Consider the following 12,859-nt stretch of genomic DNA (forward strand, 5'->3'; position numbering starts at 1 on the left):
AGAGGCCAATAAACAGGAGCTTCACACAGTCATCCCTAGACCCCAAACCTGGGTCTGCAGGTCACCAGACTCCCTTCCTGCTCCACACAACCCTACTGTGCAGAGATCTAGTCAGGTCCATGGAGATGTACATGCCCAGCTACCCCCAAGGCCAGTGAGAGGCATATTAGCAATGCACAGACAGACAGACGGAATCAGAGATTACAGATCTCACAGCCAGGACCCCAGCCCTCACACTCTGCTCCCCAGCCCCCCCGAGTGATCCCAATGGCTGGGGATGTGAGGCTACAGACCTGGTAGAGCCCAAAGTCCAGGTTGACAGTGATGATATAGCGCACGTCGCGCCCACTGCGAACATCTCGCAGCTCCAGCTGGAGGTCGTGCCACTTCCCGTCGCTCAGGTGCACCTGGTCCAGGAGGAGCTTGGTGGTGTGCCCAGAGCCTCTACTCACCACGAAGGAGAGCATGCCGGAGTCCAGCTGAGGAGAAGGGGAGCCAGTGACAGAAGTGGTGAGTAAGGCCCAAGCCAGCTCAGGTTACTCCCCTTCCTCCCCACTACTCCTCACCTGTGCTTTGAACATGGGGATGGGTCCCCAGCTCAGCCAGGAGCCCGCCTTAGAGACTTCCCAGCTCTGCACCAGCCAGGAATCTGCTGTGGCACATAGCGTGTCAGCCCTGCTGCTGCATTAGACTGGAGGGTAAGTCACAGGGACCTGGCTCTGACAAACCCAAGCTGCAGTAGCTGCTCCTGGCCCCGTGCATGGAGCTACCGAGTGGCAGGTTCCCTCTGTATTCAATGAGCAGGCTTTCCTCTCAAAGCTGGGAGGAGAGCATGGAAGGCCCTGCTGCCCACGCTGCATTTGTGGCTGCAGTGGCAGTACCTGGCAGAGGATGGTGGTGTACTGGCCGGCATGAGCCTGAAGCAGCGCCCCGTCTGGCTTGCGTGTCCGGAACGCCAGCCCCACGTACCAGGGCATGGAGATTTTCACCTCATTCTTGAAGTCCCAGGAAAGGATGCTGTTGCCATGGAAATAGTGAGCATGGTGCATGGCTGGAAGGGAAAGCAGGAGCATGAGGCCTGTGGAGGTTTGGAGCAATGTGGGGAGCATTGATTCCCACCCAGGGCCTTCACTCACACTTCATTTGGCAAGGGAGACTAGATAGCTCAGTCTTTGCAGGGTCTGAGCAGACCAGAGCCCAGCTGTGCCTCTTGCCAAAGAGGGGCAGGGAGCTCCATGTACTGCCATCCCCGGAAGGCGCCAGCCTCTCAGCGGAGTTATGTATTTATTTCTCCAATCTCTACTGCACCCGTTGCCAGGGCAACTGGCCACTTCCCTTCTGGGAAATAACGCATGAATGCTGGTGACACCACACACCGCAGGGCCCCGGTGGGGAACCCCTGTGGGAGCGAATCCCACTGTTGCATGGATAAGACCATGCAGGGCCTTCAGCCCCACTGGCAGGGCCGGCTCCAGCATTTCTGCCGCCCCAAGCAAAAGAAAAAACAAACAAACAAACAACAAAAAAAGCCGCGATCGGCGGCGGCAGTTCAGGGGCAGATCCTTCGCTCCTAGAGGGAGTGAGGGACCTACCGCCCCCGAATTGCCGCTCATGCCGCCCCTCTCCCTTGGCCGCCCCAAGCACCTGATTTTTAAGCTGGTGCCTGGAGACGGCCCTGCCCACTGGGTCCTTCTCACTAGAATGTTCAGGGACAGTTTCAGACCAACATGTCCCTGGCGCGCCCCCAGCCTGCCTCTCCACAGGGCTCACTCACCATGCCTACAGTCCTTGCCCCCGAAGCCCACAAGGCACTCACAGGAGAAGGTTCCCCAGCCCACTGAGCAGGTGCCACCGTTCTTGCAGGGGTTGGAATCGCAGAAGGTGTGCTTGGCGTGGCATCCTGGGGATATTGCAGACACGTGGCCAAGGCAGAAACAGAGGAGGGGACTGTTACTTGCAATGGCTCAGCACTGACCTTCCCCTCCCAGCACCTTGAACATTGAGATGGGGGAGAAATCTCAGCAGCTCCTCAGAGCGACCAAAGGTGGAAGCCGTGGCTAAGATCTCTATGCCCTGGTCAGTACACAGCCACCATGCTCTGCCTTCCTGCCCAGGAACAAGGGCCCCTTATTGTGTGAAAAGGCAGCATAGAGCTAGAGTGACTTTTGCCAGGGAATCACCCCCCGAGGGACAGGCTGGCTTTGCATTCCCCATATGTGCTACCAGATGTAAAGCTCCTGGATGGTGCAGCATGGCGAAGCGCTATTTGGGGATGAGAACAGGGGCTATTCGTGGATAAGGAGTCTTTCACTGCTAGGATCCTGGCTGGAATCTGGCCCAGGTCTGGACTATCCAATGAGATGTGAAATAAGCTGCTGTCTGTTCAGGTCCTTGTGCAGAGCAGAGGCATCTACTTCGCAAAGAACACCAGCACAACTGGCAGGCCCTGCGCTCCTAGACTGAATGGGCTCTGGAGACCGAGTTTCTCTCTTTTTCCTGGAAAGAGTCAAGCTCCTGTGAGGAAGCTGGTGCTAACTGCTACCTGTGCTGTTGTTATTAGAGCCTGGGCAGCCCTGTCTATGGACAGAGGATTCTGGGTCCTGGGCTGTCAGCCCAGCAACTTTTGGTAGCTCCATTTTGGGGAGACAGTGGGGAGCAGGGAGGACATGCAGCCCCCGGGCCTTGGTACAGAGCAGAGGTGCCACACACTCCTGTTACCTGCAGAGGTCCCATTGTTTGCAATGTAGGTAGCCAGGTCGATCCGTTTGCTGTCGATGTACAGGTCTCTCATGCACCCCACAAAGTCCCTGTGGGCCACTGGGAAGTTCTCAGGCAGATTGGGGACCCCTCCGAGGAGCAGGGGCCCTGTGAGGTCGAGGGACCTGTGAGAAGAGGCCTGTAAGAGGCATTTGTGCAGAGATCCAGGCCCCACAGAGCACTACACTGGTCCGTTCCCCTCAGCGCAGCAGCAGGCTGTTACAACCTGCTGGGGATGGGAACAATAACTGAGGCCCCATCCTGGGTCCCATAGCCAGGGGAAAGAGGCAGAAGCTCCATGCTCAGGCTCTGTGGCAATATCATCATGCATTAATGCCAGGCCTTTGACACTGTCCTGCCAGCCAGGCATGCAGGATGTGGGACAGACCAGAGACAACCAGGACTGTGGGGAACTTCTGGCTCCATGGCACCCCAGCTTTCCCAGGTCAAGTGGAGTATACGCTGAGTGGGAGCAGTGTAGGCTCCTTCCTGCCAGGACTTGGGGAGCTCAGAGCTCCCTTTTAGTCTGGTTATCCCTGTTCCTAAATCCCTCACCCCCCTGCAGTGAGCAGCAGGCCCTCAGGACACTCACTTCTTGGAGCTGGACTGCATGCCCTCTGCTGCACAGGAGTAGTTGCCAATCTCACTGCCGAACTGCAGTGCCACCGATGCATCGCATTCGTCCACCATCAGGATGGCCACCTTGTCTTTGGAAGGCCCCTGCACCACCCCCAGGGAGCCAATCTTGGGCTGAAACCAAAATAACAAGGAGTTAGTAGGGGGTTTCCCTCAGCGCTGGCTCCTTCAGCACAAGGAGACACACCATGTGCACGGCACAAATGTGCCTCAGATCTGCAGGTCTCTCTGGGTGGCCTCCTAGCCTTGCATCCCTTCTACTTTCACAACGATAGAAAAATGACACCCAACTCCCATTGGTGACGAGGCCTATCAGTGGGACAAAGAAGGCGATGTGGAAGCACAATTGTGCACAATTGTAAGAGTTAATAAAGCTTCTGACTTGCTGTACCTAAACAAAAGAGTGAGAACTCAGTTTTTCTCCGACAGCGAGAAGACAGGTCTCCTGGCTAGGAGAATCAGAACTGGAAAGCTGAATCAGGGCTTGGAAGGCAGGACAGCAGGGACCTCCCTAACAAACTGAGGGTCTCCTGTCCCGGACATCCAGCCTGGACATCCCCAGCCCCTCAGCACTGCTCAGCTCCCCCAAAATGTGCCTGCAGGGGAAGCCCGCTCAGTGATTGCAGCTCACCAATTCCAGACTTGCAGCCAGTGGGACAAACAGGATAATCCCAGGGAGAGAAAACAAAAGGTGGCACGTACCTTGTTGTAGTAGCGGAGCTGCACTGTATGCCACTGCCCATCACTCACACCCCCCGGCAGGTACGGGGTCACCAGGGTGCTCGACTCACCTGCAAAGCACGACGCTGTTACACACGGTCAGACAGACAGACATGGTCAGGCAGGAGGGAGCAGTGCAGCGACGAGGGTGTGAGTTATGCATCCACAGGGCCACACTCATTCCCTGCAAACAGTCCCCCATGCACCCAAACACCCTCCTCGCACACCATGTCATTCACACACACACACACACACACACACACACACACACTGATGGAGACACACACTAACACACCAGTGTACACACCCACCCACACCTGTAGGAACAACAGAGAGTCATTGATTTTAAGGCCAGAAGGGATCCATCTAATTTGATCTCCTGCATACCATAGGTCACAGGACTTCCCTGAATTAATTCCTGCTTCATGTCCAATAGCTGTGCTTGAAGTAGAGAAGATCTTCCAGAAAAACATCCCATCTTGATTTAAACATTTCCTGTGATGGGGAATCCACCTCAACCCTTAGTAAGTTGTTCCAATGATTAATTCCCCTCACTGTTAAAAACTGTGCCTTGTTTCTAGTCTGAACTTGTCTAGCTTCAGCTTCCAGCCACCGGAGCTTATTATACCTTGTCTGCTAGATTGAAGAGCCCTCTGTTATCACATTTCTGTTCTCCACGTAGGTACTGCTAGACTATCATCAAATCACCCCTTAACCTTCTCTTTGTTTAGCGAAATAGACTCGAGGAGATTAATCTTTCTCTAGAATGCATGTTTTCAACCCTTTAATCATTCTCATGGCTCTTCTCTGAACCTTCGCCAACTGTTCATCAAAAGAGATTACATTCACTAACCCCAAATTGTTGGCTGAATGTTTTCAACATCCCCTCCTAGAAGATGGATCAGAGACACAAATGTCACCCTGCATGTATCAGTGCATTACAGGCTGGGCCACTGCCTCCCTGGTCACCGAGTTGAGTGTTGTTCTTTGATTCACATGAAGGACAAATGTGTTTGCTTTGGTATTTCTCTGGCAGGACCCCAAGCAAAGAAACCAACCTTCACATTGATCTTCTTCCCAACGTTCTCACTGTTGGCCTTCTTCCCACTAAGCGGCCCTCATGAAAAGAGCTGACGCACAGACAGGTCACTTGGAGGCAGTGACATTACTGATGAGCTCTCTGTTATTTTTAGGAGAGGAAGGAAGCCCCTGCTACCTAACGACGTGCTCTACAGTGAGAGGCTGGCTGGATACCGAAATGAGGAAGGGACGAGCTTGCTCTGCACTCTCAGGCAGCTAAGCCAGAGAGCTAAGGACTCAGCCATTTAGTGAGCAGACGAACAGCATCGGGGAGCTGTGCCTGAGAGGATACATAATGACACCCCAGGAAGGGGCAGACAACATGCCTGCCCTGACCCCTGCAGGAAATGAGCAGGTAGAAAAGATGTGCCTGAATAGACCTGAAGCACAGTCACCCAGAACAGAGGCAAAAGAGGAGCCTAGCAGCCCAGCTGATCTCCCATCCCCTGTTCGTACAGACCCCTGTCTGCTCACGACAGACCCTCGCAGCCCATCATACATCTAACCCCGACCCACAAGCCTGACCCTATCAAGCTCCCCTGGCATTTTTCTACCACTAAGACCTAAGTGGCACTAGAGCTGCTGCACTTGCATTACCACTGGGAGAGCGAGCGGCCTGCCAGCAGCTGAGTTCACCGTCCAGAGATTATTACAGCCACACAGGTGAGAGCCGTTTCCTTTGGTAATTGTGCATTAGCTGATTTGCAGCTGATTGGTTTTGCTGAACTTGAATTGCTTGGGAAGTGTTTTACTGCGCCTGCTGAAAGCCATGAAAGGGAACGGGGTTGGGTATCCTGGCATGCAGGGTGTTGAGCTGGCTTTAAACCACTGCTCAGAAATAAGGGCTTCTGGGCCGTAGATTATTTTGTCTATGTTAGGCATCAATTTTAAAGTAGAGCACGATTTCCTCCTCATGGAGCCGAGCCCTTTATCTAGAGAGCACAGCAGCAAAACTGGGCTTTCATGGGCCTTTCAGATTTCATCTGATTGGAATGTAAGCGACCTTTAGCCCCCTAAACACCTATGTGTGCACACGCACACACACACACACACACACACACTGCCTTTGATGGCGATAACACACACACACACTGCCTTCAATGGCGATAACACACGCACACACACACACTGCCTTCGATGGCGATAACACACGCACACACACGCACACTGCCTTCGATGGCGATAACACACGCACGTACACACACACAAACACTGCCTTCAATGGCGATAACACACACACACACGCACACACTGCCTTCGATGGCGATAACACACGCACACACACACATGCACTCCTTTGCATGCATACACACTCACATCTCCAACATACACTCCTACACACACACAATCCTATGCAAACACACACATCTCTGTGCTCACACCTCCTGCCACCTCAGATGGATGCCACACACACACACACAGGTGTGCACTCCCTCTCTCATAGCCATACCCCTGTGCACACACACCCTCTCTTCCACCCTCACACACACGCTGAGAAGCTCTCGTGCCCGTATGCAAGTTGCTGCTATACCCACAGGATCCGGGCACACGCACCTGTGGAGTATTTCAGCTGGACCTGCCCATCAATGATTTCCACGGCCAGGAAGTCATGCTTCTCATTCAGGCGCCCATTGTAGAGCAAGAGGCCGCTGCGCTCCAGGGTGGCGAACCTGACATGGAGAGCAGAGCACAGATCCTGGGTATGGCTCACGGGAGAGCAGAGGGAGCAGTGCCCCTTAGAGAGTCACAAGGGAGTAACCGATCCAGCCGTTTCACCCCCTTTCAGCGGGAACCAGCTAGGAATCCCCAGGGACAATACTTTCCAGGGTGTATTTACCCCATGCAGCTCTACCAGCAGGGCTCCAAAGAGGAGCTGAGAGGCGGGGGGAAGGAGAGGGGCTGAATGCAATATCTGTAGAGAGCTTTTCCCTGCAAATCCCGGGAGTGAGGCTTTACAGAGTGCAATGGGAATGTTTCATAGGCCCCTGGGCTGGCCAGGACCAAGGCATTCCAGTGGGGAGGGCTCTGGACACTTCAGCAATTCACTGGACAGGTGGGCCCAGGAGTGTGCCCATAGTTGGTGGGCCCTAGGCACTTCACTGGAGCCTCGGGATAAATTGACGAACTCCCCTTCCCCTCCCCGTGGTGCTTCAGCAGGGCCCTGGGCTGGGAGAGTCCTTGGTTGGGTGGGTTCCAGATGCTTTGGCAGGGCCCTGGGCACCCACGCCACCCCCCTGGGGGAAGTACGCCACGTAGAAAGAAGAGCAGGACTTACGAGAGGGAGAGGGTGAGGTGGAACCTCTGGCGCAGCCCCCGGAACATGACGAAGGACTTGGGGGGGAAGGAGCGTGTGGAGACTTCGCAGTAGGGCTTCTCAAAGCCCCCGGAGGGGCACTGGCATTGGAAGCCGCCATCCGCAGAGTTGGTGCAGGTGCCGCCGTTCCGGCACACGCCGGGGAGGCAGCGCCCCGAGCGGCTGTCCACCTCGCAGTTGTCACCTGTTGGGGACGAGAACGGAACAAGGGGCTCAGGACACAACCTGGAGCAGAACTGGGGGGCTCCCAGCAGTAAGGGACAGAGGTCACTGCCCCCAAGTTGCCTGGACAGGAACCAGCCAGGCTGGAGGCCAGCTGAACGGGTCTCCCTTCCCCATAGGTGCATGAGCATCTGACAGCAGCCCACGGCCACCCCAGTTCCATTCCCCAAGCACCAGGGTGGGCGTGGGCCGGGGCACCTTGCCCTTCCCAGGCCCTGTAAAGAGTGCCCCTAGCAAGAGACTGAGAGCTGGCCAAATATCCTCCCTGACTGTGAGTCACTGAGCACCGGACCCATCAGCCTTGGTGCCAGTTCCCTGCTCCCCAGTGTCCCTGGTGCTAGCCAGTCCTGCCCTGCTGCACTGAGAGACCGTGTGTGTGAGAGACGCTGCCTGTGGCTCCGGGACACACATGGCCCAAGGACGGCCAGTGCACTCTGGGTGGCAGGATTTACCTGCGCCATAGGCTGTAACACTGCCCCCTGCGGGAGTATGACGGACCTGCAGCTCTGTCTGTTCTCGCTCCTTAGTGGAGGGGCATAATTCACATACCAGGGTGAAACCTAAAGGTCCCCACGTGTCCCAGGAGGCACCATGTCAGTGGAGCCCAGCCCCATCACCCTGAGGCTAAGTGTCTCCCATTGCTAGGCCCGAGGCAGCTGGGCACAGCTGTGGGTGCAAGGTGCACAGGCTGAGCTCTGCAGGAGGATTCCCGCTGAGCTAAGAGAGCTCCCTTCAGATCCCAGCATAGGCACAAGGCAGGTCTTTGCTCGTCACCCTGGCCGCAGAGCTCAGCTGTCAGCCGAAGCCTCATCCCTAAGGAAGAAATGTTTCCCAGCCTTGCCTGCTGCCTCCAGTCCCCGAATCCAGCACAGTCCAGAGAACAGTGCCACAGCGAGGTCAGTACGGTGTGGGCAGCAGAGCCTGCAGGCAGCTGTTCCCCAGCTGCACAAGGCTGTCCCTCACCCTTCCTAATCGCCACGGGGTGAGCCTCTACCCTCCCCGAGCTCTGGAATTTGGAGCACTGGCTCTCCAGCCCAATGGGATCACAGAGGTTGCGGGGAGGAGGGTCGCTTTGAGGTTTCAGTCCTTCTGCCCCTGAGCTGAAATGCATCTGCCTTCTGGGCTGCTAATACTGCTGCCAGTGCCAGTTGTAACCCCATAGGCTGGGAGAGGGGAACAGCCTGGAGTGGGACGTGTACTGCTCACCAACGACCCACCTCCCAGCAGCTCTGAGAGATGAATCTCCAGACAGGGCCTCCCAGCGCCTGCTTGCATCTGACCCCCTCATCCCCAACTGCAGAGGGCCTCTCATAAACCCTCCCGTCTTCCTCTTATGGGACAGACTTGGGGCCTGGCTGAGACAGGTCAGAGGGTTCCTCCTATGACGAGCCCAGACCCAAGTCATCACGACGCAGCACAGCAGAGTGATCCAGTTGCAGGTGTGGGGAGGGCAGCCAGAGGCAACCCCCTAACGCAGAGAGTCTCAGGGATAGTGACACAGCGAGCTGGGCCCCACATGTGCCTCACTTCACAGAGTTCATTCAGTGCAAGCACTTCCCTTTGGAGCACGAGTGCAGGGATGTGACCTGATCCCTGCAGGCACCTGGCCAGGCTTCGCTGATGGTTGGACCCAGCAGCTCTGACCTTACCCCCAAGTTGGAAGCCACTAGAGATCCGGGTGAGATGGGCACTTACGGCATGGAGATTCCCAAAGCTATTCCCACATCAAAGCCCCTGCTGCCAACTAACAGGGTCCTACATCCTGGCACTAAGCACTAACAGGTTAGTATATTGCATAGCAAAGAGGTCCAAGCAGAAGGAAATGCTTTGTAAAGGCCAGTAAGACACTACAACGGCCCTCTCTGGCTTTTCACTCTGTTGCAGCATTGATGGTGGCTGTCTCCTCCAGGGCTCACAGCTATAAGTGAAATGAGTTTGCTGTCCTCAGCCTAGTCCTTAAAGGAGGTTTGTCCACAACCCAGAAACTTCCAGGGGTCTCTGCTCGGAGGGGAGTGGGCCTGGATAAAAGGGAGGTTGCAGGTCAGAAGTGAGGGACATCGGCAGAGCTAGGTGGAGTCCCAAGGATGTAATGAGGGGGAGGCTGCAGGTCTGGGCTGCGGTACATGAGTAGAGCTTTACTGAGACCAGAATTAGAGTATCAGGGATGCTGCAGGTGTGGACCGAGCTGCATTGGCTGCACAGCGTGTGGGCCCACAACTGGAGCAGAAGGGGGTAGCACAGGCCAGGGCTGAGGAGTTGCAAGGGAAGACAGGAATAGCAGGGGCGCAAGTCGACACAGTCAGATTTTGCTGGCACTAACTGAAGCCATCCCATTTCCTTATTTCAATCTGTTGCCTTGGCAGCGGTGTGAGGAGTAAAGGGCACACATTACTGCTCCCATGAAGGGACTAGCAAGGAGATGGAATGGGGTTAGTGCCCCAGAGTAACAGAACCTGGGTTATCCACAGGGAACCCAATCCACCGCCAGGAAACCAGGTAACAGGACACAGGGCCTGGCTTTAGTCCAGTAGCCTAATGGACTGGGCTATTCATTATAAACCACCAGTGTAAGTGCCATCCGATGAACTTTTTGACAGCAGGCCCAGTAGAAAGGCCAGAGATTGCATAAACTCTGGAGAGTGAACTCCTCTCTGTCTTTAGAGGGAATCTCCTTTGGCTTGGACCACTGGCTTGGGGCAGCAATCCACGTTGGCTTTGGGGAGAACGGCTGCAAGACCTAATGGGTCTTTTCCATCTCTGCTTCCTGTGCTGTTACGTAGAGGTCTGTTGTGCATACGCTGTTAGAAAAACAAGGTGGGTGTGGTAATATCTTTTATTGGACCAACTTCTGTTGCTGAAAGAGACAAGCTTTTGCACTTACACAAAGCTCAAACACTTGTCTCTCTCACCAACAGAAGTCAATCCAATAAAAGAAATTACCTCACCTACCTTATCTCTAATATCCTGGGATGGACACAGCTACAACAGCGAATGCACTGTTGTCATTTGCCTGCGTGGCCACTGGGTGGCGCTGCCTGCCACTCAAGACCATGGCTGGAACTTCAGCAGGGCCCTAAGTTCAAACTTGCGCCATCATTCAGACAAGCTGAACTCTTTGCCATGGTCACTGAGGCAGGAAATGTCAGTTCCACTGGGGTTTCTCTCTGCTGCCTGTGGCTCCGGAGAGGGAATGGAGAACCATAAAATTCCAGGGTTAGACGGGACGAATCCCTCTCTATTTCCAGGGCTGCCTGGGGGGGAGAGCGTGGGGGAGAGGGAGGGACAAGTGGGGCAATTTACCCCAGGCCCCGGGCCCCACCAGGGCCCCCACGATAATATAGTATTCTATAGTATTGCAACTTTTTTTTATGGAAGGGGCCCCCGAAATTGTTTTGCCCCAGGCCCCCTGAATCCTCTGGGCAGCCCTGTCTATTTCAATACTCTCTCATTAGCTACCAGCGCATACAGGGCTTTATGGCATGGCCGAGAACACCTTCAAACTCGTAATTATTGAGGCTCTTACTACACATATAGCCCTGCAGAACGAAGTTCGCAAGCTTGCTTAGGTCACCAATGCAACGAGTCCCACTCTCTCAGTCTCGCTGCATACGAAAATCAGCTCCCAATTCCTGCGGAACTGGAAGTCTCTGCCCCAGGGAGGCTGGAAGGGGGCTGCTGCACGAGGGGGCAGGATCTGTGGTCAGTACTATGGGGCATCAGCAGAGCTGTGTGGGGAGAGCCGAGGGCTGGACTAGCAGGGGATGAAGTGTATCAGCCGAGCAGTACTGGGATGCTTCAGCCGCTCCTGCCCACCCTTTCCTGAGTACTCAGCACTCCAGTCCCTCGGTTTCACATGCACTCATTTAATCAGTTCCACTAAGAAGAAACCCTCATGGCCGTGCCCTGCAGCATTGCTGGCGGAGCATCTCACCGGCACGCTATACAATATAGCTAATGGAGGAAGCTGGGTCTCCTTTCTTCAACAGGAAACTTCTTTCTCAGTGACCCTGGGATGGCCAAGGTTGACAGGCTCCCTTTCTCCATAGGGAAAACACCCTGTAATCCCCAGAGTGTTGCCCCAGGACAGCTCCAGGGAAGGTCTCTGAAGTCGTTGGCCCAGACCCCCAAAGATATTTAGGCTTCACTGACATCAGTGGGAGTTGGGACCCTAACCCCCTGGAAGGAGCTGGGCCTGTGACTCTATTGGTGCAGGGTGCCAAGTTGGAGAGCACCAGCTTTATCTACCCACCGAGTGGGCATAGGCCAGGGAGTGGTAGGGCAGGCTTCCCTCCCATGCCGCTCTGCCCATGTGCCTCAGCCTTGCCCTGGAGGGACTCTGTCCCCAGGAGGTGAGGAGTTTACTCTCCAGGGCCTCTCTGGTCTGAGCTTTCCCACAGGAGGTGACTAGCACCAGCCCGTGTGATCCTGCAGGAACCAGACTGGCACCCCACACCCATTTCACATAGGCCATGGCCACAATTACAGCTACAGCTGGCCAGCCGGTGAAGGGCTCTGTCTCTCTTTCCTCCAGCCCCTGGAATAGCCAGGCCCAATGACCTGAGTCCGCCCACCCCTTGGAAGGGGAGCACTGGAGGTCTCTAGTTGCCTGCCCCCAAGCTAGCCACCACCTCTTTCAGCTGGGTTATGATTGTAATGACCCCACACGGTATCTGGAAACGTCTGTCCCTGCACTGTGCCTCGGCTCAGGACGAATCTCCCAGCCTTTCCAGAGGGGTGGAGCCGGATACCACATGACCCTTGGGAATTCCCACATCCTGGGCTCTGCGGTCTAAGCCCCCACAGTTGCCATCTGCAAACCGGAGCCCTTGTCGGTGGCTGCGAGGACGGGGGATTCCCACACACACCTGCCCTGCCTGCTGTAGGTTTGCAGCATCAGCCTCCTGTTCTCTCTTTCCCGGCCCTGTGTCTCCCTTCTACCACAGATCAAGGCTGATCCCTGCAGCTATCAAAGGGGGAGTTCCTGTCACTTTAAATCTGGGAACAGGCAGCCATGCACCCAAGGGAACCAGAGACATTTTTCATTGTCTCTGAAATGAAAGCACCCTCCCTCCCTTTGATGGGATCAGTAATGTATTCCTCTGAGCCGGCACTGTGGGGGGGATGAAGGGG

The 12,859-nt window shown here is 55.3% G+C and overlaps 1 protein-coding gene across 1 annotated transcript in view; it reads right to left on the reverse strand.

Annotated features, from left to right (window-relative positions):
- The window catches only part of CELSR3 (cadherin EGF LAG seven-pass G-type receptor 3), a 66,535-nt gene that overhangs the window by 27,922 nt on the left and 25,754 nt on the right, over positions 1 to 12,859 (reverse strand). The window contains exons 3-10 of the mRNA XM_054035539.1: positions 7,469 to 7,691; positions 6,748 to 6,863; positions 4,096 to 4,184; positions 3,350 to 3,507; positions 2,719 to 2,882; positions 1,775 to 1,900; positions 882 to 1,051; positions 294 to 479 (exon numbers count right to left, since the gene is read on the reverse strand). Coding sequence (XP_053891514.1) covers positions 294 to 479; positions 882 to 1,051; positions 1,775 to 1,900; positions 2,719 to 2,882; positions 3,350 to 3,507; positions 4,096 to 4,184; positions 6,748 to 6,863; positions 7,469 to 7,691 — 1,232 coding nt within the window. The remainder of the gene's footprint in view (positions 1 to 293; positions 480 to 881; positions 1,052 to 1,774; positions 1,901 to 2,718; positions 2,883 to 3,349; positions 3,508 to 4,095; positions 4,185 to 6,747; positions 6,864 to 7,468; positions 7,692 to 12,859) is intronic.

This window comes from Malaclemys terrapin, chromosome 7 (genome assembly GCF_027887155.1).
Source record: "Malaclemys terrapin pileata isolate rMalTer1 chromosome 7, rMalTer1.hap1, whole genome shotgun sequence".
Taxonomy (NCBI): domain Eukaryota; kingdom Metazoa; phylum Chordata; order Testudines; family Emydidae; genus Malaclemys; species Malaclemys terrapin.